This window comes from Bos mutus, chromosome 1, assembly GCF_027580195.1.
Source record: "Bos mutus isolate GX-2022 chromosome 1, NWIPB_WYAK_1.1, whole genome shotgun sequence".
NCBI classification, from domain to species: Eukaryota; Metazoa; Chordata; class Mammalia; order Artiodactyla; family Bovidae; genus Bos; species Bos mutus.
In genome coordinates, this window is record NC_091617.1 from 142,539,401 (window position 1) to 142,567,386 (window position 27,986).

The 27,986-nt window shown below is 51.8% G+C and overlaps 1 protein-coding gene across 1 annotated transcript; it reads left to right on the forward strand.

The window, feature by feature from the left end:
• The first annotated feature begins 2 nt into the window (after nucleotides 1–2).
• RRP1B (ribosomal RNA processing 1B) lies at nucleotides 3–24,620 on the forward strand. The gene is made up of 16 exons (XM_070376771.1): nucleotides 3–263; nucleotides 8,427–8,509; nucleotides 9,995–10,052; nucleotides 11,247–11,332; nucleotides 11,623–11,684; nucleotides 12,016–12,145; nucleotides 13,235–13,299; nucleotides 13,749–13,930; nucleotides 16,931–17,025; nucleotides 17,574–17,671; nucleotides 18,945–18,964; nucleotides 19,554–19,685; nucleotides 20,193–20,860; nucleotides 22,395–22,541; nucleotides 23,705–23,768; nucleotides 24,358–24,620. Exons 1-16 carry the CDS (start codon nucleotides 134–136, stop codon nucleotides 24,549–24,551), a joined length of 2,214 nt encoding a protein of 737 aa, XP_070232872.1. The 5' UTR covers nucleotides 3–133; the 3' UTR covers nucleotides 24,552–24,620.
• The last annotated feature ends 3,366 nt before the right edge of the window (nucleotides 24,621–27,986 follow it).

The window sequence follows — 27,986 nt, forward strand, 5'->3', positions numbered from 1 at the left end:
GGCGCCTTTGTGACGCCATCAGCCCGCGCGCCGCTGCACGCGCCATAGCCTTCTGCGCAGTCGCGACCGGGGCGGCGAGGCGGCGGGCGCTCTGTGGCGGCGGGCTGCGGCGGGGGATGCTCCAACGGACACGATGGCCCCCGCCATGCAGCCGGCCGAGATCCAGTTCGCTCAGCGGCTGGCGTCCCACGAGAAGGGTATCCGGGACCGGGCGGTGAAGAAGCTGCGCCAGTACATCAGCGTGAAGACGCAGAAGGAGACAGGTGGGCGCCGGCGGTCCTCCGCGCACATGGCGGCCGGGCGTGGGAGCCCGGGGTGGGCCGTACTGAGGGGGGGGAGGTGCGGAGGGGGACGGTCGGAGGTGCGTCACAGGGGACGGGCCGGGGGAGCCGCGGGCGGAGCGGGGAGAGCGTGTGGCACCGTGTCGCACTCCCGCGTGTGCTTTTGTGTCCGCTTTCTGCTGGGTCTCGTCCAGTTCTGAGGTTGAGGGGCTGCGGCCGACAAGGTCGGGTGGTCTGTTGAAAGTCACAGTGGGTGGTGAAGCTTAGGATAGACCCGTTCTGTCCACCCCCGAGCCTGGACGCTGGATCATTATGCTCACCCGATAGATTCTGGTGCGCTCTTCTTTGAGTCACGCCTTCACTTGACTAACACGTTTAGGAGCTGGGACTGCAAAAGAGAAGTCAGAATCCCTACCCTGGAGGGAGTTGTCCCGGGAAGTCTAGGGAGGAATTTATAACTGAAACAGAGCTCTTTAAGCAAAGTAAAGGAAACGAAAACCAAGGAAAGAAAGCCATCCTCTACATGGGCCGTTGACGTTCAGCAGGTCGGAGAGGAGGCGGGCTAGCAGTGCCAGAAGGTTAGTAAGTAAAGGAGGGTGAGGGAAGGTGAAGTTGAACAAGTAGGCAGTGGCCAAGTCACACTGGGCTTTGTGATTTGGGTTTAAACAGCAGTGGGTACCGTTGAAGGATTTCATTAACTGATCTGTAAACTCCTGAAAGAATGAGCTACAGTGTGCAGTGGAGGTTTGTATGGCACTGAGATAAGTCTGGGCTTCCCTGGTGGCTCAGACGTTAAAGAATCCGCCTACAATGTGGGGGACCTGGGTTCGATCCCTGGGTCAGGAAGACCCTCCTGGAGAAAGGCATTGCAACCCACTGAAGTATTCTTGCCTGGAGAATCCCATGGACAGAGGAGCCTGGTGGGCTACAGCCCATGGAATCCCAAAGTCTCAGACTCGACTGAGCACACAAGATAAGTCTGATTTTTTTTATTGCTAGTTCTGGTACATAGAGCCTCTTTCAAAAAATTGATGTTATCTCTCCTTGTGCTGACTTCCTTAGTTAATGTTTTATTTTAAGGAGAAACCACAAAAGACTACCCAGGGGAGAGAAAGTACCGTTTCATGGGAAGTCTGCTAGAAAGACTTTGACTGTTCAGTGTCTCCCCAGCAGATGTAATTTACTCATCCCATATATGCTGGAGGTTTCTAACCCTGGTCTTCTAACCCAGACCTTTGCTGCTTTCAGCTCAGATATGCCCTTCTCACCTGTCAGTGTCCACCTGTGTGTCCTCAGACCAGAATGTCCAAAAAGTGATTCATTTTTCTTCCCACCCCCCAACCACCAAACCTCTTCTGCTGCCCCTGCTCTTTCATTTTGGATGCTAGTTCCCCTCCCCACCCAGACTCTAGCTGGCCTCCTCTCCCCGACCCTGCATCCAGTGTCCTCTGGTCTCTACTCTCCCCTGTCTGAAGCCCCACTCCCACCCCCGCCTCGTCTCATCTAGACTTCTGTGGTTGTTTGCTTCCTCGATCATCTAAACTCCAGTTGCCCCCAGTGAACCCCTGCTCTGGAACCAGTCTGGCTCATCTTCTTAAAACAGCTGGACAGGTCAGAATCCCAGGTCTGCGGACCATGGTCTGTTCTGCCTTTCTCTCCACACCTCAGCCCCTCTTCCCCATGTGACTGCTCCACACTGGTTCCTGGTGTTCAGTACACCAATTCTCACCTCTGCCTTCACATCTCCCGTTCTCTGAAAAGATCCCCACACTTCTCCAACTCTCAGCACTCAGTTCAGCATCACTCGCTCCAAAAGGCCTTCTGTCTCACCTCACCCTGCCCCACAAGGATCCCGGGATACCCTGTGTGTCTCTGTTGTGGCACTTAGCTGCCCTGCTTCTTAATTATCAGTCAGTGTATCACTGTCTCCCCAAAACACTTTAAACTTCCATCTGTTTTCCTACCTGGAAGTGGGCGCGCATCCAGACACGCAAGGGCCGGCCTGTGTACAGAACAGAAGAAGGACCAGATGCAGCGCCTACGGGTTGAGGCGACCAGACAGAGCCTGGTGTTCAAACCCCTTTGGTGAACAGGCTCGGGGTCTGAAATGTTGGGGTGGTCCCAGGGCAGGATGCCCAGGGGGCGTGCAGTGCCCGGGGTGGTCTGAGTTACTTGTCCTATGCTCCTCACAATGCAGGGAGTGTAGCAGGCCTTCAGAAAAGCGACAGTAAAGTGCACGTCTAGACAGGGGTGATGGGACAGAACGGACATAGTCCCTGCCACAGCTGTGCCTGTCGGAAGAGAAACACACTTTCGGAAATAACTTGGCCTGACGGTGGAACCTCACTGATCCAGTCAATTGTGTCTCGTCCAGGCATAAAAAAGAGAGTCTGAGGTGTCACTCTACTGTCCATTAGTAACTTGGTTTGAAAACAAATTGAAAATCTTTGTAGAGCTTAAAGCAACTAAGTGTTGCTGTACCTGCTTTAAGTGTTGATCATTCACAGCCGTGAATAACCGCAGTTTTGCTCACAAGGGCTCACTTGTCCCTATTCACTCACTCGTGTGTGTTTCGCACACCCGTGGGGTGCCCACTGCAGGTGTGCTGTTGCTGTTTGGGTCACAGCTTTTGGTGCTGGGAATGCAGCTGTGAACAGAATAAATATCTCTTCCTCTTTTTATCGGCAACTCTCAGCCTTTAGCGCTTCCCTGTGGCTCAGCTGGTGAAGAATCCACTTGCAATGCAGGAAACCTGAGTTTGATCCCTGGGTTGGAAGATCCCCTGGAGAAGGGAAAGGCTACCCATTCCAGTATTCTGGCCTGGAGAATTCCATGGATTGTATAGTCCACGGGGTCACAAAGAGTCGGACTCGACTGAGCGACTTTCACTTTCACTCGGATACGTTTTAAAATCAACGTGTGGTAGTTTGGTTGCATTTCTGCTTTCTCTTCTGCACGTAAAATAACAGTGCATTTGTGGCTCCTGGTGTCTTAGAGTCAGTGCAGTGGTGAGGGAGTGAACACATCTTCACACTGGCAGGGTTGGGGTCTCTCGACCCAGAACTTAATAGAATGGCTGGAGCTGAGGTTATTTCCACACAGACGTGGGGTCGAGTGTTATTGAAATGGCTGGAGCTGAGGTTATTTCCACACAGATGTGGGGTCGAGTGTTATTGACTGGAGCTGAGGCTGTTCCCACACGGATGTGGGTGGAGTGTTAGGGGCTCAGCAGGCTCCTGGGCTGATCTCCCCATGAGAGGAGCTGTTGGATTTTCTGTGTCCAAGTCTCACTTTGATGTTCATCTTATTCATTATGAAGTAAATAAACCTGTATTGTTGTTAGAAACGTAGTTGCATTACGTTTAAGAAGCTCAACCCCCAGAAGAGACGAATCCAGAAGCAGCTGTGGGATGAGTCTGCTTTTAAAATCAACGTTGTGACAGTTTGTGTGTGGGTGACGTACAAACGTCACACCTCGTGTGACGAGGGTACGTTGTCCTTCACCTGCAGAGCACTAAGACACATCAGATGGCGAGCATTCTGTTTGGCTTTAAGTACTTCAAAGATTGGTGCCTTGTTTTTCCCAGTTAAGTTCCTGAGTGAAGACGAAGGACTTCTATACCTGTACTGAGAACAGGTGTTTTAAAGGGAGCTGTACCTACTGGAGGAGAAGGCAATGGCACCACACTCCAGTACTGTTGCCTGGAAAATCCCATGGACAGAGGAGCCTGGTAGGCTGCAGTCTATGGGGTTGCTAAGAGTCAGACACGACTGAGGGACTTCACTTTCACTTTTCACTTTCATACATTGGAGAAGGAAATGGCAACCCACTCCAGTGTTCTTGCCTGGAGAATCCCATGAACGGAGAAGCCTGGTGGGCTGCAGTCCATGGGGTCGCACAAAGTTGGACACGACTGAAGCGACTTAGCAGCAGCAGCAGTACCTACTGGACTGTGGTGGAGGATGTGGGACAGCAATGTGTGACTGCCACACGCCTCTCACTTGTGCACTCAGTCTTGACCCCGAGTGTGAGCCTCACCTGTGTCGCAGGCCTTTCCAGGAGGGCCCAGCCGGTAAGGAGCGGCCCGGGGCCTGACCAGTGCTTTGTCTCCCTGTCCTTGGTCACTTCACGTAGGATGAAAGTCAGAACCTGTTTTCACTCCCAGCTCCCTTTCCTGCCCGCGCTCCAGGATCTGCTCTCCCGGGTCGTTCTGTGGATATCTCTTGTTTTCCCTCGCTAAGGTCTCTAGCGCATCCTCGCCAGCACAGGTGGGTTGCCTAGAGGTGCTAGCTGCCCGCCATGATCTCTGAGCAGCGGTCCACACACTGCTGTCCTGGAGAAAGCACCCGGAGAGGAACGTGCATTGTGCCCTTTTTAAGTGAACCGGCTTCTGAGCCTCGTGCACACGCAGCAGTGTGTTTCTGCGTCACACATGAGTGTTGCAAAACCATGCACAAGAAAGATGCCCCCAGACCTGGAGCAGGGGCCCTCTGGGAAGGGACTGGCTTCAGGAGGCAGTGAATAAGGACTCTCTAGTGTATGCTTTGATTGGAGAAGGCGATGGCACCCCACTCCAGTACTCTTGCCTGGAAAATCCCAGGGACGGAGGAGCCTAGTGGGCTGCAGTCCATGGGGTCACTAAGAGTCGGACACAACTGAGCGACTTCACTTTCACTTTTGACTTTTATGCACTGGAAAAGGAAATGGCAACCCTCTCCAGTGTTCTTGTCTGGAGAATCCCAGGGACGGGGGAGCCTGGTGGGCTGACGTCTATGGGGTCTCACAGGGTCGAACATGACTGAAGCGAGTTAGCAGCTGCAGTGTATGGTTTGATAGCGTGTCTGATTTTTCTTGCAGTAGAAATGTGTTCTTAATGCTTAGGGTTCTTTTTCAGTAGAAACCTGACAGAATGTCCAGGCCCCACCAGTTTTCAGGGAAGAAACCAAATCTCAGCTTTGTGCTGAGGCTCCGCTGGTGTTGCCAGAGCCCTGCTCCTCCCCAGACGGCTCTGCCCCCAGGTTCTCCCATCCTAGACAGGCTCCTGGGCATGTGGCCGGCTCCAAACTTCCGTCTTCTCTTCAGATCTCCCGGGAGAGAAGAGAGTGCTTCCTGAGACCCTCGAGAGGGGATCTTCTTTCCATTCTCACACCAGCACCCTGCCCCCGGGACTCCTGCCTTCCTCCCAGGCCCTGCCTTGAAAGGGGGCAGCTCTGGAGGGGGGCAGACAGTGAAGCTGCCGAGCGGAAACAAGGATGCCCAGTCCCAAGCTTTGTGCAGGAACTGGTGTCGTTTAAGTCCTATTTCGTCAGTGTTCTTGCCTTTCAAGTTTCATTATGATGAGTTTTCTAAACAGTTTAAAAAAAAAAAGAGGAAAGAAAACAGCCCATGATAACATTTTCATTTTGATACTCTCATGCAGTTCTTTTTTTCCCTTTTCTTTAAGGAATATTTCAAATGTGTCATTTCAAATACAAGTACTTTGCTTCAGTATTTATTAATTACCTGGCCAGGTCATTTGATCGGCCCACTTCCTCCTTCCCATGAGATTCTTGGGAAGCAAACCCCTGGTGTCTCATTGCACCTCCTGATACCTAAGTATGTACCTCTGAGATAAGGACCCTGCTAACGTAACCACATTGTCACACCTTTAGGAAATTTTTCCTTAATATGAAGTATCAATCTAGTGCATTCCCATCATTTCATACACTCTTAATGACAAATCAGAATCCACATGAGACCCACCGATTGTGTTTGGTTGTCACGTCTATAGTGACTCTTCAATTCTAACAGTTCTTATCCGGCTTTTCTTTTCCTTGCACTTATTTGTTGGAAGAACTGGGTCATTTGTCCTATGGAGACCCCCCCACTATTTGGGGTTTTGCTGACTGCATCCCATGGTCTCATTTAATCTGTTTTTCTGTCTCCTATAGTTCCTGCAAACTGGTATTAAAAGTTAACATTTGAAGCAGTGTAGGTTCAGTTTTTTGTTTTTGTGAGAATACTTACCAAGCAGTTCTGTGTTCTTCCTGCTGTGTCACGTGGGGCATCCAGTGGGCTTGGTGGTGTTGGTCTGACGCATGCACTGTGAAACCCGTCACTAGCCTTTCATCTGCTGTTTCAACGCCATTGATGACCCTGCTCAGATAGATCCATGATTCATTAGTCTGAACATGGTTGGATGTAAACACAGGAGCCCACGCCAGAGATACTGCAGTCGTGACTAAGTCAGTGTGCTCTGGTGGAACCCACCACTCACGTGTAGCTGTGTCCTCAGTGGGAAGAGCCCCAGGTATGTCTTATTTGTAACAGGCAGGTGAAGGAAAACCAGTTTGCTTAACCCCTAAACGAAAGGCACTTTAATAAGCCAGTTTCACTATCAGTTCAGTCTCTCAGTCGTGTCCAACTCTTTGCAACCCCATGAATCACAGCACACCAGGCCTCCCTGTCCATCACCATCTCCCGGAGTTCACTCAGACTCACGTCCATCGAGTCGGTGATGCCATCCAGCCATCTCATCCTCTGTCGTCCCCTTCTCCTCCTGCCCCCAATCCCTCCCAGCATCAGGGTCTTTTCCAATGAGTCAGCTCTTTGCATGAGGTGGCCAAAGTACTGGAGTTTCAGCTTTAGCATTATTCCTTCCAAAGAACACCCAGGACTGATCTCCTTTAGAATGGGACTGGTTGGATCTCCTTGCAGTCCAAGGGACCCTCAAGAGTCTTCTCCAACACCACAGTTCAAAAGCATCAATTCTTCGGCGCTCAGCTTTCTTTACAGTCCAACTCTCGCATCCATACATGACCACTGGAAAAACCATAGCCTTGACTAGACGGACCTTTGTTGGCAAAGTAATATCTCTGCTTTTCAATATGCTCTCTAGGTTGGTCATAACGTTTCTTCCAAGGAGTAAGCGTCTTTTAATTTCACTATAGTTTCTGGCAAATGAGAGCCTATCACAAAGAATCAAAATACACTGTGATGAAATTGTTGGCATGGGAAAGGTCTTTAGTAACTTGGAGATCAGTACCTTATACAGCTCTTCAGCTTCCTCCAAATGAAATAAGTAAAGCTCATTCTGTCAGAAGGGACCTCTTCATCACTCTGAACTAATCCTGTAGGGTCCTGAGATCACATTGATTCTAAATACATACTTGTTTATATTCACCGCATCTGTCCTTTGCTGCACCACAAGGTTCTTCCCAGGACCTTCTAGTGAAGGATTATAAAGATCGCTGTAATGGGCATCAGGTTTGAGGGTTCTGTCTGTCCTCTGCAGGCTTGGAGACTGCAGGAATGTGCACTTACCTGATCTCGTGAGTCCTTAGGTTACTCCACAGTCGTTTGGTGATGCCTAGGGTCGACCCACTCCAGTGTTCTTGCCTGAAGAATCCCAGGGACGGGGGAGCCTGGTGGGCTGCCATCTATGGGGTCGAACAGAGTCGGACACGACGAAAGTGACTTAGCAGCAGCAGCAGCAGCAGGGTTGACCCAGGAGGCGGGAGTCTGTGTACAACTTGTGGCTTGGCTGTAGGGGGTTCAGGTAGAAAGGCAGGCTAGAATAATAAGAACAAGGCTGACCTGGATGATGCCACTTAAAACTGCACATACCTGGTAGGTGAAAACCGTAACTGGGAAAGAAGAGGTCAAGGTCCAGCCCAGCCAAGGTCCCAAAAAAGTCATCTTTGCAGAAATATCCCAAAGCCTGGCCTGTTCCCCTGGGCCGGTTGTAAGGACTTGGGCAGACCATCTGCAGGGTTTTCGGTCTAACTTGGCCAGACCAGTGACAATGGTGGTGTTGCAGGGGTGGAGGGGGTTGCTGATTTCAGGCAGAGGACCACTTGAGGGAACTCCTAAATGACTCGTGAGCTAAATTAATTCTGTATGTGGATGACGTTTGCTTTCCTATGCTAGTCAGATCGTGAGAACACTCTCCGCCACCGCCCTGCCCCGTAGCTGACAAAACTAAAGCATTTATGTCTTTGTTTTGTAACAGCAAGAAAATGTGTGCTTCAAATAAAAAAGACATTTGCAAGTTAAAGAGTGAAAATGTGCTCAGTATTATTCTCACTGCTTCTGTGGCAGCTGTAAACTTAAGGAGGAAACGTGCAGACTCTGAAATAAGACTTTTCTGGTCTTTTGCATTCTAGGAGGTTTCAGCCAAGAAGAACTTCTAAAAATCTGGAAAGGGCTGTTCTATTGCATGTGGGTGCAGGATGAACCGCTTCTGCAGGTAACCTACAGTTCCCTGTGTCACGTTGCTGGACTCGGGGCACCAGTGAACGAGAGACCTGCCCGCTTTATGCTGTATCCACCCCTGATGTACGGAAACAGATGGATAACCATTGCTTCAAAGGTTCACTTTGCCACCACTTGTCCATAGAGAAAGGGATGCAAGCATTGAGGTGAAATCTTTTCAAAGACAAACGACACATAAATTAGATTTATTATTTCTCTGTCACAGTTTCATAGGTTCCATGGTAGGTTTTACATTATAAAGTTTCTGTTTCCTCCTTTATTATTCATGGTCAAAAATAGCATGACACTAGTCTAAGATCCTGTGAGCTACCCGGCTCTGGGCCTAGCTCTGCCACAGTTACGTGGGGTAGAGTCTTGTGCCGGGGGCAGAGTCTTTGCAGAATGAGCAGTGGTCCTGGAGCTGATGGTCTCATCACAAAGGCAGTGGAGACCTGCCCAGGTGTGCGCACTCACCTGGACCCCTGTCTGCTGAGCACACCAAGCCCTGCCTCCAGAACCATCAAAGAAAGTGGTTTAGGCTCTTGAAGAGCTCTTTCCTGATGTGTGAAAGCAGGCCTGTCTTTGTAGCAGGAGAGGGTCAGCTTTGGGGGCACTGTTTGAAGCCCCTTGATGTACAAAATGCAAGGGTAGGTTTTTACTTGTCTGGCTTTTACCTGCAGCTATTCTGCTTCCCCTGAGCCCTGTAGTGACTCACTTTGATTTCCTGCCTTTACTCCACTGAACATGTTTTGAGTAGGACAGCAGAGCAAAATATTTTTAAGTTACATTCAAAGTGACAACCAACAGCTTTAGTGGAGGAAGGAAACAGATGAATGGGAACATCACTTTCAAGTCCGGGGTTCATTTAACATGGGTGAGAAAGACTTGAGTCTAGTTGAAGGCCCCATGATAGCAGTGGGGATTATTCTTCTGTGGACACTCCCAGAGGCAGGTTTCTTCATAGACCCAGAGCCCGAGTTCTCCCCCAGACAAACTTGTGCACCTCAGTAGGATGGCTCTTCCGCTTTCTGCCGCCTTGCCCCCGCAGCCTGTCTGCCAGCAAGCCAGCAGGAGCCACATGGAGTGACAGTCCCGGTATCTCACTGCCAGTGATGCCCCCTTGTCGCAGTTGGCATCTGCGTTTCCATTATTTGGGGGGATTCGGATAGAATCTCAACCCGAGTTATATGTTGAAAGCCAGGAGTTGAGAGCTGATGTTTCTTGTGTGGGTCAGTTGAACTCACCCCAGGGATAGCGTGTGTGAGCACACAGCCTGGTTCTGAAGGCACATTGCATTGGCACAGTAGTCCGTTGAAACTGGGGATTTCATGTGTGGTGCAATCCAGGTGTTCAGATACACTCTTGTTAGTGGAGGTAACAGTGAGAATGGAGGGGATGACCCCCTCCCACAGGCCGTGATGCGGTCCTCTCATGGTTCCACATAATAACCCCGCTGTTTTTCCCCAACCCCACTTTGCAGGAGGAGCTAGCGAACACTATTTCCCAACTCATCCATGTTGTTAACAACTCAGAGGCTCGTAAGTCCTGATATTTTCGTGACTTTCAAAACCTGCTCATCAGATTTGGTAACTTGCCTAAGAAACCTACTCAATGTCGTTTCTTCTCCTTCCTTCAAAGTTTCCATTTTCCGGGGGGCTAGCGTCACATGAGCCTGGGCACCTGGAGTGTGAATGTCGGGCGACAGACCATCCCATGGGGAACCTGTGTCAGGCTTAGATACTGACAAGTGGGAGGGTGAACAAAGGCGGTGTCCTGGGGGACGTCACAGTCGGCGTCTCAGAGGTTTCAGAAGAGTCTTTAAAAAAATAGCAGTCCTCCAGGGTTTCCACGTTCTGAGTTACTTTAACGCTCTCAGAAGCTGCGTGTGACTGTGCTGGTGACCGCGGTGACCTCTGGATGCTGGTTGTCCTCCCTGGGACTAGAGCCATTTCAGGTCATCACTGGTAACAAACTGTAACCCCTCAACCAAAACGAATAAACAAAGGGAGAAATTAATTATTAATGTTTCTGAGACATTCAGCTTTGATTACTTACAGAAGCAGAGAAGGCAGAATTCACTGCTTTTGCCCAGCCCTCCTCAGAACAGAACCACCCAATGGCCTTATTAACTCTCAGTGATTCTCTGGATTTTAGCAGGCTCCCTCGTAAGGATCAAAATTCTATACATGGAATATACTGTAGCTTTTCATATATCAAGAGAGAATTGTGCAAAAGGAAGTAAAGCAAAAAACAAACCATTTTGGGATAAAAAAGTGCTGGTTTCATGGCTCAGAAGAGAAAACCAGTGTTTTGTTAAAGTTCACTCAGCTGACACTGAACATGAAAACGGAAGGCTGACTCTCTGCGTGGGTCCCCCAGGTGTCTATCAGGTGGATGGCTTAGGGCTGATTGTTAAGTGTATTTGGACAAGAAGGGCCAGTATCTGGCTCAGGACGTCTTTTGATTTTTAACAGAATCATGGCTTTACAATGGATAATGAAACACGCTCCAGAGAGCTTTCTAGTCAAACATTAAGATGTTACCACTTCTTGTTAAAATAAGCTTTTATTGAAATATAAAAAATTATCAACCATACTTAGTTACCAACCAGATTTTCTAGCTGCCCAAGAATCCTTGAGAGATCCTAGTCTGTCTCCCTCTGTGAACTTTCTTGTTCTGTGGTGACACGGCACCTTGCGAATGGAGCATTCAGAGCCTCTTATTCCCTGCAGAGCACCTGTTCATCCAAACCTTCTGGCAGACCGTGAATCGCGAGTGGCCGGGCATCGAAGGGCTCCGTCTGGACAAATACCACATGGTGAGGGTGGGGCCGCAGCCCCTTCCCTGGAGCTTGGGGATAGGGAGGCGGCTGTGCGGTGCGTTGTAAGGTGACTGGCAGGGGGCGCTAGAGGACGTGTTCAGAGGCGTCGGTTTTCTCTCTTCACCTGTCAGAGTGAGTCTGGGGCTCCTTAGTTAACTGTTTGATCTAGAAGCTGACTGTTACTGTAGGAACTTTTCACTTAGAGGATCCAGGCTGTAGCTGTTGTTCTGCTAAGCTGATGGATGTTTGTCACTTTCCCTTTTGTAACAAAAGTTATCTGTCTCTAGCTGATTCGTCTGGTCCTGAGGCAGTCCTTCGAAGTTCTGAAGCGAAATGGCTGGGAAGAAAGGTTGGTGAACCCTCTGGATTAGCATTTGGGGGCCTTAAAATTTTTAAGGCAATGGCGTGGTTTTCTAAGTGATTCAGTTAACAAGTCTGAGTCACCTGATCCATGCCTTCCACTCTGAGTACCAAGAGCCCAGCATCCTCATGCCTGAAGAACTTCAAATCCCGCAGAACTGAGCACACACAACAACACTATACTCATTTCAGTGATTGTTGAACTTCCTCCATCGTGCATTGCTTGTTTAGCAGGTGGGCACAAGAGTGTCACGTTCTCTCTGGGGATGGAGAGGATGTTGGCAGCAGGGGTTGTATAGCTGTGTGTGTTTTTCCTTTAGCCGCATCAAGCTTTTCCTCAACGTCTTGATGAAGGCGGTCCTGCATCCTGAGAGTCGGTCTCCAAATGGAGTGAAGTTACTCTTCGTCGACATTTACCTGGACGAGCTGTCCAAGGTGGGCGGGAAGGAGGTAAGAAGGGCAGGCCCCCTGCCACAGTGCGCGGGGCCAAGGTGCCCCTGAACTGGCAGGGCCTGGGCCCTGCTCTGAGTGCTCCACGGGCTGGAGGTAAAATGCTGTTGGCAGAGCCCAGGGTTACATCGGCTGCAGCAGCATGAATGGGTCAGCCTGTCCTTTGACATAGTTCTTCCTCATCTAGAAGTGTGTCCTAAACAGGCAGTGGATCGTGTGGGCAGATTTGTGCGCTAACAGTGTACATGGAAGTCTGATACCCGAGTCAAAAACAACTTCCATAGTCCACTGAAGAATTCTGTAACGCAAGGAGGTATTCATGAGGTTGTTTTTAAAAGTCAAGGGACTTCGCTGACAGTCTCGTGGTTAGAAGTTCCGCCGCAGCAGGCACTAGTTCACTTCCTGGTTGGGGAACTAAATTCCCAAAAGCTGCATTGTGTGAGATGGATAGATAGATAGCAGTACGGAGGAACTTCCCTGACTGACTGTCCAGTGGTTAGGACAGCTTCCACCTCAGGGAACGTGGGTTTAATCCCTGGTCAGGGGACTGAGATCCCGCATGCTGTGTGGCGTGGCCCAGAAAAAAAGTGGGGGGAAAAGAGGTAGACAAAGCTGCACAAACGGTATGGCCTGTTCAAGACGCAGGTCTAGAGAGGAAATAACACAGTTTTTAGCAAGCCAGTGATTATCTGAATTGGGGATGAGGAGCAGTGATTTACTCTTTTCTTTCACAAGTGTCTGCAGTGAACATGTGTTTGTTTTTTGTTTCATAATTAAAGTGTATGTTGTTTTTTAATTCCTTCACCTTGGTGTCTGGGAGTGTCCTGTCTCCGTGGAGGACGGAGTCTCTGTCAGGAATGTAGGATGGAACAGTGCCGGGTGGGGTGGGCTGTCCTCTCTGGCCACTGCGCCAATAAGATGCTTGGATGATTGGACCGTGGCCATGACTTTTAGCAGAGTGCATTTTGGGCATTGTGAGAGATGTGTGGGTCTGATTCAACCTGTCTGAAAAACACCAGTGGTTCCTTTTTCAAAGACACATCTGAAAGGCTCTTTTTTTTCCCCTCATTTTTTTTTCCTTTGTTACAGCTTTTGGCAGATCAAAATCTCAAGTTTATTGATCCATTCTGCAAGATCGCTGCCAAGACTAGGGAGTAAGTGATTCATGTGTTTCTTCTACCACTTCAGTTGGTACTTGTTTATGGGGGCTGGTGGTAAAATTGTAGGTGAAATATGATGCACGGGTCAGCCAGCACTCAGAAGCACCAAATTCTAACGCCTGTCAGCTCTGAGTCCTGGCTGGGCTCTCCCAGCTGTGTTCCCCAGGGGCTCCATGGCTCCCCCTTCCCGCACCCCTCCTGCGCCCACGTTCCTTCTGTCCCGGGTCCCACCACTCCGTCACACAGCGCTTAGCAAATGGCCCCTCGTGGCTGCAGTGCGTCGGCACAGGGTATGGCTAGAATGCAGCTCTGGTCCACGGGTCCCTGGTGGGCTGGACTGGGCGAGCAGGGGCGTGCTCTGCCTCTCGCCCACTGCGCTCCTTGAGGGAACAGAGTCCAGGCCATCCGCTAACACGCTCTCTCTGCTGTGCTTCCGCCCTCAGCCAGACTTTGGTACAGACTATAGCTAGGGGTGTTTTTGAAGTCATTGTAGATCAGTCTCCTTTTGTACCTGAAGAGACAGCCAAGGAACAGAAGACACAAGTGGGTGGCGGCGGCCTCTCAGAGGAAGAGGCGTCTGGAAACGAGATGACCTGGAGAAAAGCGGCCAGGAAAAAGAAAGCAGGTGAGAAATTTACTTGAAGGGTCTTTCTTAGGTAAAATTCACGTCACAGGAACAGTTTTCAGTGCATTCGTTGGCAGCTCACTGACCACCACCTGGAGTTCATCACCTTGAGCATCACCCACGGAGGGGAGCACGGCTTTGTTAAGACACCTGCACAGTCCGGAGCCTGGTCCCCCTGCACATACACATACACACTTTCTGCGTCTCCCAGGTCACGAGGCTTTCTTCCAGGGTTTCATCATTTCCATTGCTGCTGTTTTGGGTTTCTGTGTGTTTTTTGATGTTGCAGCTTTTAAAAAAAAATCCTAATCTGGCCTCATGCCTGTTGAAGGGTCCCTGATCGGAGACCCGATATACAGATGTGTTGGGAATGCAGTCTTGTGTCTGTAGCTCTCTTCTCTGTCTCCTCCTTCCTCCAGGATTCTTTTCCTTAGGGTGTGTAAGCACCCACCATGCATGCACCTCGCTCTCAGCACTGTTTAATGTCCATGGGACTCACATGGGGCATTTAAATTGCAGCCTCATCAGAATTTCCTGTGGTTGATAGCATCTCAGTGCCTTAAGCAGTAGGTGAAGGGCTAGTTCAGGGTGTACCCATGCCTTTGAAATGTCCTGGAGTCGTTAAAAAGGAAAGCTTTCAAAAATTAACGGCCAGGGAAAGATTTTTATAGCAAGACATAAAAACTTACAGACAACATTTTTAAAAAGCAGAGGTGTCACTTGGCTTACAGAAGTCCATATAGTCAAAGCTACAGTTTTTCCAGCCCTCATGTACGGATGGGAGAGGAGAGCCATAAAGGCTGAGCACTGGAGAACTGCTGCCTTCAAGTGGTGCTGGGGAAGACTCTTCAGAGTCTCCTGTACTGCCGAGGAGATCAAAGCAGTCAATCCCAAAGGAAATCAACCCTGAGTATTCATGGGAAGGACTGATGCTGAATCACCAATACTTTGGCCACCTGATGCAAAGAGTTGACTCACTTGGAAAAGACCCTGATGCTGGGAATGATTGAATGCACGAGGAGAAGCGGAGAGCAGCAGAGGAGGAGATGGTTGGGTGGCATCACCGACTCAATGAACATGAATTTGAGCAAACTCTCGGAGATAGTGAAGGATAGGGAAGCCTGGCGTGCTGCAGTCCAGAGGATCGCCAAGAGTTGGACACAGCTTAGTGACTGAACAATAACAAGAACCCTGTGTGGGAAGTGCCTGGTTTTTATGTTTAGACATAGACATATATAAACACGTATGTGTGTATCTGGAAGAGTGTATAAGGTGGTAGGAACTAGCCTGCATAGCAAAATTGTGCGTGATCTCTTATTTTCCTCTGTGCTTTTGTCTGTTTTTCTAAGTCTTGTTCAATGATGTTATTTTATTATTTCGTAAGGAAAGAAATCTTTAAGAAAGAAAAGACAAGATATTCTCATTTTAAATTCACCGCAGGCGACAGCATTAGCTGAACAGCCTCGAGCGCTTTTGTGTCGTCTCTGGACCCTCCTGCGCCACGTTTCTGTCTGAACCAGAGCGCCCCCTTTCCCCAAGCGCCTTCCAAGATTTCCTCCCAGGTTTTCCATCAAATGCTTGGGGGACCTGCCCAGGCTTTTGCCTGAGGCCACACCACTCAGGAGCTGAGAGTGTGCCAGAGACAGGACACTTGTGAGCGCTCGTGAGATCTCCGTAGCAATGTGCATCTGCTTCTCCATGGCTGTGATGCTCAGTTATTTAGTACATGGCGAAAGTCACGTTAGCTGTACTTGTTGGTTATCCATTTTGTTTTGTTTTTTAATAATTTATTTTTTGGCTGTGCTGGGTCTTCATTGCTGCTCAGGCTTTTCTCTAGGTGCGGCAACTGGGGCCTTCTCTCTAGTTCCGGTGACGGGCTTCTCGTTGCTGTGGCTTCTCTTGGTGCGGAGCATGGGCTCTAGGCCCAGGCTTTGGCAGGTGTGGCACGTGGGCCTAGTTGCAGCTTCCAGGCTGGAGAGCGCAGGCTCGGTGTCAGCAGTGGTAGTGCACAGGCTCAGTTGCTCCCTGGGATATGGGATCTTCCCAGGCCAGGGATCAGACCTGTGTCTCCTGCATTGGCAGGCAGATTCTTTAGCACTGAACCACCAGGGAAGCCCTATCCGTTTTAAATACAGCAGTGTGTACATGTTGATCCCGAACTCCTAACTGTCCCTTCCCCCCATTCTTCTCCCTGGCAGTTATGAGTTTTCCAAGTCTGTGAGTCTGTTTCTGATTTGTAGGCTTATCTGTGTCATTTCTTTTTAGAGCCTGCATAGAAGGGATGTTATGACATTTCTCCTCCTTTGTCTGACTGACTCACTCTGTGACAGTCTCGAAGTCCATCCATGTTGCTACAGTTGGTATTGTTGCATTTTTAATGGCTCAGTAATATTCCACTGTGTATGTATACTGTCGTCTTTAACAGTTCCTCTCTTGAGGGACACTTAGGGAAGAACAATGGGAGGAAGGAAGGAAGGACTTACTACACAGCACCAGGAACTCTGCTCAATGTTACGTGGCCACCTGGATGGGAGGGCACTTTGGGGAAGCATGGATACATGTGTATGTGTGGCTGAGTCCCTTTGCTGTCCACCTGAAACTGTCACAACATTGTCAACTGGCTGTATCCAATATAAAATAAAAACTTTTACAAAGTCGTGTTAGCATTAGGTCATTGTGTTTCCTGAGGTGGCCCCTGGGGGTCAGTGTCCTGCTGTGGAGAGTTCGCCACTGCCCCAGCTTTCCTGAAACGGGACAGACTGTCCACTCCTCCCTCTGGCTCGAGCCCCTGGCCCACAAGTTTGCTGTCCTCCTCCACTGCAGTTCATGGTGGGAGTTTTGTCTGTGAGGTAATTAAAAGGCAAAATGTATGAGGTTTGTTTTTTGTTTTTTAGCATCTGGAGGTTGAAAATACCAAAAGACACCTAACTGGACAGTGGCTCCTTTGGGGGAGCCGTGGTCATGTATCTGAGTTGTGTCTATGGATGTGTCTCTTGATAGCACTAGGCAAATGTCACCCCGGAAAAGAGGAGGGCAGCCAGCAAGGTGGACAGGACGGCAGCGGAAGTGTGGAGGACACCGGGCCGCTTCTCCAGGTTGGTAGCAGTTGTCTCTCTCTGTAGAGAGCTGCCTGACTAAAGGGGAATTAAACCACAGAGACGATTAAACCACAGGCCTAATGCATAAGGTTCTTTGTAATCTCTGGGTCACTGGTGTCACTTTTCTTATAACAAGCTTATTGGAGACAGGTTTAAATACTACGGCATTTTGAAAGATGTCAGTCTTTGTTTTGGCTTGAATAACTGAGATTTGTTGTCTTCTATTTAAGCCAGCCCGATGGTACTTTTTCAATAAACGGAATTTACTATGTTACCCATTACAAATTGAACATCTAGATTAAATTTAGAGAACAACACAGCCCTCTAAATTTTCATGAAGAAATGAAACAAACAATAGCTTCCCCCAAGAATAAGTGGAAGAAAGTTTTCGAAGGCAGTGGCTATCAGGCTCCTGGTGGGCAAGCCTTAGACACACTGTGGATGTCCTGTGGGGGGCGCTCTGGGCTGCGGGTCTCCAGTTGGCATGATTCCGGGTCAGGCGGGGCTGTACTTCCGGCAGACATGTAGTATTTCTTCTCACCTAGTTTGACTACAAGGCGGTTGCTGACCGACTCCTGGAAATGACCAACAGGAAAAACGTCCCTCCCTTCAACAGGAAACGTCTCTCCGAGCTCATCAAGAAGTAAGTGACGGGGGAGGAAGGTTTCACCTATCCATCCTCCACCTTCAAGCCCCGCCCTTCTGTTTCACTCCGAGCAGGAGCTCTCAGCCACTCACCTCAAATGCTTCTGCCCTTCACCTTGCACACACGTTCACTGGAAGGCTCCACGGAGAGGTTCTTGCCTCTCCATTTCCCCTCTGCCCATGCAGCTGCACTCACCCCCTAGCTATGTGGTAGAGATGGAGGAGGAGGTCTGTAGGTCAAGACGTGGCAGCAAGGGTCAAAGAGCAACTCAGTTACCTCCTCCCCACCTCCCCGGGAGTGTGCCGGGAGCATGGTTCTGTCACCTGTGTGACCACGAAGCCCCGCGGCTCGTTGGAACTGACGACAGGTAGCAGCTGAGCCCGATGGCGCTCTGTGAGCCGCCCTGTCCCGAGCACTTACACAGAGTATTTCACACTCAGGAGAGCCCACAAGGCAGCTTCTGGGATTGCCCCATCTGACAGATGAGGTAGGCGGGGTACAAGGATCGCCTGGGGCTGCAGCTGCCAGACCTGGGGCTGGGCTCGGCCTTTCTGCTCCCCGGCGCTGCCCCCTCCCGGCACACGCCTCCACGCTTGCTTTTGTTCTAACTTAGCACAGTCATGTAGAACAAAACACAGCTGGCCGTCTCTGCTCGCTAACAAAGAGGGACTAGAATGTAAGGAGAGGTGGAAACTTTTCCATCTCCAGTCTCACTGGGATGTGCCAGGACAAAGCCTTAGATCTTCATGTCTTGCGTGTGATACTTGAGGGCAGTTTCGTCCTTGGTTTTGCCTCACACCTCCGTCCTTCTCCACCACCCTTTCTGGAGAAGAAGGAAAGTGACTTCACAGACTCCAGGTGTCACTTACACATTAATTTCTTACCTAGCGAGTGGAAAACGACGAGGTCCTAACGTATAGCACAGAGGACTGTGTCCAATATCCTGCGGATATTCTCTCCACAATGGAGGAGAATTTGAAAAATAACTTTATGTGTATAATTGAATCACTGTGCCATCCAACAGAAATTAGCATTGTAAATCTATACTTCAATAAAAATACATTGAAAATTGGAAAAGAAAAAACATATATATTGATAATAGAACATTCAATTGTACACTTTAAATGGGTGAATTGTTTGGTATGTGAATTATATATCTCAATAAAGATTTTAAGGGAAAACATCTTACATCGTAAAAGGTTAGTGCATGTGTTTATGGGGGGCAGGAAGACGCAGTTTCTTTAGGAGCCTTTGTTGTTTTTTTTTTCAGATTCCGAGGCCTCTCTGCAGGTGAGGAAAGTCAGAAGATCGTAATTGGTGATGTTCTCAGTGAACATGGGCAACGTGGAGCCGGGCGCGTTCTTCCTGTGGGGTGGGGGGCGGGGGGGGGTTCACAGGCCGCTTCCAGCTCAGCCTTCCTGAAGGAGAAGCATCAGTCTCAGAGTCCCTCTCACTGGGATCAGTCGGCCTCCATCCCTCCCCTCCTCCCTCCCCTCCAGGCCCCCCGGGGTCGGGGAAGGGAACTGCTCCTTGGAAGCTGGGTTACATTTGAGCAGGTGGATGTGTATGCTACCCCTGCCTCTTGTGCATTTGGGGTGCGTCGAATTGGGGGGCCCCACAGACCTTGAGATGTGGAGATGGCACAGCCGAATCCTTGGGGGGTGAGCTCTAGAGGCTGTCACCCTGGGTCTACAGTCCCTGACCTCGCCTCAGCTGAGAAACTCACAGAGCGTAGTGTATAATTCCTGCATCAGCAACTTTTCAGGTTGGGGGTGGAGAAACAATAAGGGACTCAGCAGGAATCAGGGTTAAAATTACCCACATGGTGGGCAGGGCCGTGCTTGTCTCAGAAAGCTGACCAGACGTCTTTGGTGTCCAGCACGCAGTCTCTCTCGCCTCAGTTTTGCTGAGGACACCACTGCTGACGAAGATGACCAGACCCACAGTCAAGGAACACACAGGAAGAAAGGGAATAAACTTTTGGAGAAGACAGACATGGCAGGAGAGAAAGGTGAGCTGCAGAGCTCTCGGTCAGCACACGGTGGGCCAGCACGGCCCAGGGAGCGCCTTCCATGTCCACACGGGTCACTGCAGAGTGAAGCCGTCACTCTGAAGAGCTGAGATGTATAGAGAGCGTCTGTCCAGCTGTTGTTTTCTGGGGGACCGTGCTCCAGCCTCGCTGAAGCGGAAGCATAGCTGACTCCTGATGCAGGAAGAGGGTGGGGATGTGGATGTCCTAGGTGGACATTGCCCTTTGGGGCACTTGTTTTATTACCAGATATGGGCCTGAAAGTTAGTAGGGATCTAAATACTGTTTCAGATCCATTTACATCAAAATAGGCCTCAGAAAGGTTTCCAGGCATGGTTGGGGAGGGGAAGAGATGGGCAAGTGAGAAAGCTTGTTGGGTTCGAGGACACAGAGAAGGACCTGGCGGGGACTGGCAACTTGCTGTGGGTACCCCCAACCTTGGCAGGTCCCCTGGGCACCGGGCACTTGTTGACTGACTTGTGTCTCTAGGAACCACGTTCTCCCCTGCCAAGGAAGAGGAGAGCAAAGGTGGCATTCCAAAGAAAAAGAGGAAAAAGAAGAAGAAGAAGCAACTCCAGGCTGAATGCACAGGGCCCAGTGGGGAAGCCACGCGCCCAGAGCAGAATGGGAGCCAGGAGCCGGAGGCCAGTCCCAAAAGAGCCCCGGAGGCGGGTGGGGCTGACCTGGGAATTTTGGCCATGCCCTGCACCCAGGAGCAGAGCAGCTTGGAGCGGCCCTCCTTGCACAACAGGAGGAAGCGGCCCAGGAAGAGAAGCCCAAGGATCCAGGTGGAGGGCCTGGAGCCGACAGCGTCACCTCTGGAGGGGGTGGCCCCTCAAGCGGCCCCAGCCAGCGGTGCCCCGGTCTTGAAGAGGAGGCGGGAGCTAGGAGCTCTGCTGGTCAACGGCAGTGGCCCGCCTGTGCTGGCCTGGCCCCTGCCCCAGAGGGAAGGGCCCCCAGCCAACCCAGCAGACAGAAGGGACTGCCCTTCCTCCCTGCCCCTGGGCGGGAAACTGAAGAAGAAGAGTGGGGGGCCCAGCGGCCTTGACCTCTATGACTCGTGTGCTCAGAAAGCTGCCATTTTGAAAAAGAGGAAGAAAATGAAGGAGATGTCAAACTTGGTGGAGCCCAGAGGATTGAAGCTCGTCCCGGCCCTGGTAAGGCACAGGGGGGCTCCCAAGCAGGAGTGTCAGGGCCCCGCCCCCTCAGCCCCAGGGCAGGGGGCAGTCAGACCCTGGACCAGGAGCCGTCATGGCTCCTAACACCCTCTACCAAGGAGTAAATAGTGACCTGTCTTGGGGGCATCCAGTGCCTCCCCTCCCACCCCCACCCCCAGTGATCAGAGGTGTGACGGGCCCAGCATCAGGCTGGGGGATCGCCCCAGTGGCCCATGGGGCGCTCCACCTCCATGGAGTGAACAGGCAGGGTGCCCCCATCACGTGTGGAGCTCATGTTCCTCCAGCTCCTGGCCAGTCCTGGGCTCCATTGGCAAGAGAAAAAGCCCCAGACTCTTACTCCTGTTCTTTTTCACTAGAAGCTTTTCTCCCCTTGGATCTCTGGAGCAGATAGAAGCAGGAGCCGACTCTGGGTGTGCAGCTCTCACCCTCCTCCCTGTGCATGCGTGTGGCTGTGCCCATGCAGGGCAGCCGTTGTCTCCCTGGGCTGCTTCCACTCCTTGCACAGGCGGTCCTCACGGCCTGCAGGGCTGGATGCATGACCCCCCAGGCCTCCCAGAGCCAGCTTGCTGCCCTGCCTAGCATGCGTGCCCACGGCTCCTGCTTTTTGCAGCACTTCTGACCCGAGGGCCTTGTTTAGGGAGCCTGCAAGGACACGGGCACAACTGGTACCAGGCCTCACAGTGCAGGACCCCCGAGGGGTCAGTGGGAGGTCTGAGGGTGGGGGAAACATTTCAGCTGGGATCCAGGAAGTCCACTCCCACCTCAGACCTTCCCTGACACCGGAGCACCTGTGCCACCTCCCGGGCTCTGCAGCCTCTGCCCATCACCCACTGGTCATTGCTGCTCATCTTCCTTAACTGATGAGAAGTTTTCTTCTTTCCCTGGCAGCCCCTCTCGGAGACGATTGGAGGGTCTGGGGAGGTCTTCCTCCACAAGGGGCAGGGTTCTGGCCCAGGTCTGCAGCTCCAGGTTCCCTCCAGGGGAAGGTGGCAAACTTCTGAGCCAGGAACACCAGGGACTTGTGCAAACCACTGTGCGGCAGGGGCCGCCTTGGGCTTCCCTGACCCCTGAGGCTCTGGGACAGGAGCAGGTTCTGCTGTGGCCAGGTGTCAGTGTAAAGTCCCGGGGAAGGTTGTGTGCCTGCCCGTCCCAGGCCCACGGAACCTGACAGCTTCACACCTGCCCTCAGTGCAGACTCTCTGTGGGCAGTGGGATCTGTTCAGAAGTGAGACAACGAGCTACAGCTTAGCACACGGTCTCTGAAAGCCAGAAACCCTCCAACATGGGCACAGGTTTGTAGATGGGTAAAAGTAGGTTCTTGTGGCCGAGAAGACAGGAGACCCCTGGCTGTGGACACGGAGCCAGCACAGGGAGACGGGGGTTTCTGCAACGTCTGCTCCAGAAGCAAGCTGTTGAGGGGCCTGGGGTGAGCCTGTGGGTGGGTCCTCTGTTTTGTCTGCTCCCTTCCCACGCGCATGGGTGGGAGTGACCCCATCTCATCCCCCTCACACAGGGCAGTGGTGGGGCGCATGGCCCTTTGAAGAAGAAGCTGAGGACGGAGAAGGACTTCATGGCGTTCGACACTGCGTCCTCCCCGAAGCCGCTGTTCTTCAGGAAGGCCAGGGGCAGCACCGCTCCCTCACCGGGCCCCACCCTGCAGGTACTGGCCCCACACCGTTACCCCCACACAGGCTCAGCTGGAGCCCCACTGCTGCACCCTGACCCCACCGTCTGCAGCCAGCCTCTAGCCTCTGCTGCTGTCCATGGCCTACAGGCCCCCGTTCAGGGAGTCAGGCTGGCCTGAGGCAGACCAGGGGCTTGGCCAGGGAACTTGAGGTGCTGTTGTTGTACATCAGCAGGACATGGGGGTCATCCTCGAATTCATGCGTATAGGCAGTGAGAGGGAAAGTCGGAAACTCTGGAGAGCCTGGGTCTGTCGGTCTGCCCAGGACATGAGGGGAGGGTGGGAGGGGTCCCATTGGTGGCAGGGGGACGGGGCTGTTCTCAGGTCAGGAAAGCAGGGCTGGCTCTGCCGAGTGCTGCTCAGAGTGAGCAAGTCCAGGCCAGGCTGCTGGGCTGCGTCCAGTCTGCCTCCAGAAGACACGGGTCCTGGTGGAGCCATCAAGGTGGGCGTGCGTGCTTGGCTGGCCCTGCCAGGGCACCCACAGCAAGTGGACATTTAAATAGCACCCACTCGGAGACTTCCCTGGTGACCCTGTGGTTACGACTCTCGCTCTCAGTGCATGGGGCACACGTTTGATCCCTGGAGAGGGAACTAAGATCCTGCATGCCCCATGGTATATAGCCAGAAAAATTAACAAGCACCCACTTGAACCAGCAGAGTGACTACTATCTGTGTTAGTATTTATGTGTTCTTTTAAGATGGTTTGAGGATATTAGTTCAGTGACTCAAGACTTGTGCAAGCCAAGTTTCTGTCCTAAGATGTTGGTGATGTTAAAGCAAAAGTGGACAGGACTGTGGCGTTCTAAGCAGGAGCTTGTCAGGTGCTTCAGAATGCAGGACAGGTCCCCTTCGGAGGCCTGTCACAGGACGTTGGGACGCGCATGTCCGTCGCCCACAGGAGCTAGGTTCTCTTGCAGGGCGCCCAGTACTCCACTCATGAGGTGAGCTGTGGGGTCTGGACAGGTGTTCCCCGGAGGTGTCAGCCGTCCTCGCTCTGCTCTCTCTCCCCGGGACCCCGTGACGGGCGGTCCTTGCAGAGCGGGGCTGGCCTGCCAGTGCCATGCCTGGAGGCACCGTGGGTTCTGGGGACGGCTTAGCCATTGTCTTTTCACTCCTTGCCCTGCCATTTTTTCCTGTAGCCACACACAACCCCGTCCAGCTCCAAGAAGGTGACCTTTGGGTTGAACAGGAACATGACTGCAGGTGAGCCTGGGTTAGGGTTAGGTCTGTCTGTGGGTCTCTCTGTCACCGTGGCTGCCTCGGTCCAGGCACCCAGTCCAGGGTCAGGGAGGGTTGGGGGGGATTGTCTGACTGCTTTTAGTACAGGTGTGATTGTTTTGTTTCTTCAAAGGAGGAAACCAAGCATTTTAGGAGTACATAGTGAGTTTAGGTCCTGGCTGTGTTTAGGGACCACAAGGAAGGGTGTGTGTGCGCAGAGGGGAGGGACTATCTGGAAGGGACCTGAGAAACTCTGGTTTTTAGACCTAGAGAAGACAGGAGGAATCAATTGCCATGAAGGAAAGGCTCCTCCTGAAACTTTAAAACTTGGGGTTCACCAAGCATCCATGTTCCATAACTACCCCATGGCCCACCAGTGCCCCGTCCAGGTAGCCTGGGGCATTTTCCATGGAGGAGGAGAGGCATCTGAGGGCAGGAGCCTCGCTGACGGCCCCTCCTCCCGGGCTGAGGGCCCGTAGGAGCCTGCGGAGGGTGGGGCAGCACCAGTGGGGCCAGTGGGCAGATAAGAGGAGTCGTGCCCTGTTAACTGTGGCCTGGCTTTCATCCGAGGCAGAGTTCAAGAAGACAGACAAGAGCATCTTGGTCAGTCCCACGGGCCCCTCCCGAGTGGCCTTCAACCCTGAGCAGAGGCCCCTCCATGGGGTGCTGAAGACCCCCACCAGCTCGCCGGCCAGCACCCCTCTGGGCCCCAAGAAGCCGCTGACCGTCACACCAAAGAGAAGGCCAACGGCTATGGACTTCTTCTAAGATAGTCAGAGTTCTTTTAAAGACTGTTTTTGTATAGAATGTTCTATAAATTATAACGTTTAAAAGGCAGGGGCCTTTGTATTGTTTTTATAAATTCCCACGAATTGTGCGTATGGGGCTCTGGGTGAGCCTCGGCTCTGCTCCCCGGCCCTGTCTGCAGGGCTGCAGGCAGTGTTCACACGTGAGCCGTCCACTCTCCACCGCCCTGGCTGCGGGCGCTAGGCCATGCGGCTGGGGGCTTGCTGCCAGCGACCCAGCACTGCTGCTGTGCCTGGTGGTGTCCGGGGCTCAGGTTGCCTCCAGCCCCTGCGTGTGCAGCTGCGAGCGAGGCTGGTTTTCTGATGGTTTGTAGTCTTAAGAGTCTTTGTTTTTCGAAGCACGATTCCCACATTGTGTGGGTATTCAGCAGTCCTAGGTAGATGACATAGCTGCATCAGCAATGCTGTGCTTTCTCTCCACACACTCAGCGGGGTGACCCTGCGAGTAGGGCATGGGGGGCGGGAGAGGAGAGCCTCTGCCCTCAGGGCCGGCTGTTTCCTCCCTCCCTCTGCCTTGGCCTGGTCTCCTCCCTGGTTTCCTACCTCTAAGCCAGCCTAGGGGGTCCTCCCAGGCACCGCACACCCGCCCGCGTCCAGGTCCTCGTGCCAGCTCTGCGCCTTGACCCCCGCAGCTGGCAGCCCTGGGCAGCACCCCCATCCTTGACCCCCACGGCTGGCGGCCCTCAGCAGCACCCCCATCCTGAGTCCCGGCTCCTTCCTTCAGAAGCGCAGCCGCCATGGCTGGTGTGGCTTCCTGCCGGAAGGCCAAAGAAGCAGCCTTTAAGAATTGTCTGTGCTTATTTATTTGTTTGTAGCTACCTTTTTTCAGATGTTGAAGCTTGCACTTACAGATTTTTATAAAGTTCTAATTTTAGTTAATTACAGCATTCGGGGTGGAAGACACTGAGAATTCAGTCGGAAAAACAGGAACACAGCTTAGAGCAGTGCTGGCCAGGTGTTTGCTCAAGCCCTGGGAAACGGTGTCTGCCCCTTGGGCCTGGGTGATGGACGGGACGCTGATCTGAAACCTTGGAAAGCCCCTGGGCACCCCCTTCCCGGCCCCGTCATGAGCTGACAGTTCTCAGGAGGGGGCAGAATCTGGGGAAGACGTACTTTGAGGTCTCAGCTCAGGGTATCTCCACCCTCCCCAGCAGAGAACCTCGGTAGTCCCAGCCGCGACCTGGGGTGACGGGGACCCACTGGGGCTGCAGGGCTGGTGTGACTTCAGTTTCCTTGATCACGTGATCAGTATGGGCCTCTGCCAAGACCCGGGTCTGGTCAGGGGGCCCTGGTGAGGAGGAGGGACTTTGTGCTCGACTGCTGTCTAATAAAGCTGTGTCACGTCAGGCCACAAGGAAGAAGTCATCGCTGCTGTGCTGTTAAATAGTCAATGTAACGCGAGGTCTCACGCACCAGGTCACCTTGTGGTTGCATGGTTTTTTGTGTGCTGCCTTTGATATAATCTTATCGAAACCAAAACTGATCGTATGAAAAGGTTAGATTTGAACAGGCAGATATTTTTAAGTTTTTATTTAGAAAAAAAAGTCTCATTATCCTTGGTCAAATTATTTTTCTAACAGTTCTTATTTCAGCGTTAAAGATGGGTCGTGTAGCCAAATGGGCCGTCTGATCCTGCGATGCTAAGACTGGTCTTATCGAGGCATCCGGTGGCGAGAATGGCTCGTGTGTCCTCCAGTCGAGGGCAGGAGCTTTTCTCCTTCCGTGTGGTGTGTCAGCTGTCTGTCCTGAGGCCCCAGCAGAGTGTCCTGGGGGCGGGGCCCAGGCGTGACAGTGTGTCTTGGGTTCCACCTGTCTTTCTCTGAACCTGTTCTGACTCACTCCATTTTGTGGGTAAACTCGGTAGGTTTACTGCAGCTTATATTTAATGCATAAATTTGGGCTACAGTTTTTAGAAATTCTCATTCCATACGTTTAACAAGAATGTATCCATAATGAAAATGTCTTCTGAATGCCAGTTTTCTATTGGGTGCATGTCATTTTCCTTGGTAAATTGCCAGGGAGACTTGAACATCCAGAAAAGGAAATTACTTAAATCAGTGCTGGTGATCTTTCAGTATTTTGTAAAACGATCATCTTCCCTTGAACCCCACAGGATTGATCGATTTTGTACAGTTTGGTATCTCACTTTGCAAACATGTTACCTTTCGTAACTTTTACTAAAGCGAAAGCACAAAGAGAAGCATAAAAGCGGAAAGCCCTCACAGTGTGGGAAAGAACGTGAACCTGACTTTGTGTCTCAACTTGTGTGTGTGTTTTCTCTGACTTTCCTGACTCTGCTGGCAAGGCTTGTTTGTTTACAATCGTTTTGTATTCGTGTCTGCAGGGTTTGTCAGTACTCATCAAAGCCAAATCCAAAAAAAAAAAAGTGTTCTCTGCCCTCAAATGTATACTTGATCTTGACTGTCAGCCTATGTACAAATACACATCTTTGGGGACTCATATAATGCGACCGGGGTTAGCTGATGGGGTGAGGGGTAAGTGTTTGAAAACAAGTGTCTTTGGGCACCTGTCCTTCCTTCCTTTTGTGCATCCACTGCTCAGGGCCAGTGAGGGGGCAACTGCTTACAGATGCCCTTGGTGCCAGGCTTGAAGCGTCCGCTCCTTGGGCCTCGACCTGTGAGGATGGCCGGGGGTACCCCCACCAAGCTCCACCCAGAGAAATGCCTGCCACTGTCTGTTTTCCCCACACGGGCCCTCTTCTGGGGATCAGCATGGCCCACCCTGGACAAGCAGAACACATGTTCCCCAGACTCCTCACTTGTGGTTTGGACCCCAGACATGTCCACAGAGGGTCACTCAACCCATAAAATAACACCTAAACAGCAGTGAGGCCCCCCCGCCCCTCACGCGTGCTCCTTACTGGGCTCAGCAGCCAGACCTCAGGGAGCTCTGTCACGAGATGCCTGTATCCGTCCATTCCTCCAGCACCGGGGTTTGGAGTCAGGCTCTTGCTGTTGTACATGGAGCTCAGACCTCGGCTGAGGTTTCCAGGCTGCGCTTGATGATACAGTCGGGGCTCCTACCCTGCACCCTTGAGGTGAATGCAGGGTCTGAGTCCTCAGGACACCCGTGCCCGACTGTCCACCTCTGCCCACATTTTGTTCCCATCCCTTCACCCAAGTGTGGGGCACAGGGCCTGGCCTTGGCCCACACACCCCCAAGATGCTGCAGGCACCAGCGAGCAGGCCCATTCCTGAAGGTGCAGGGTTCTGTGACTCGGCCACCACAACCTAAAGGCATGCTTAAAACAGCAGTTCTCAGTGGGATTTCTGAGGTTCTTAGCATCTCTTCGCCTATAGCTCTGAGCTTGGAGCTGCCAGCCCATGCCAGTGCCCTCACTCGAAGGTTTATCAGTTTAGCTCCTTCCAGTCCCCTG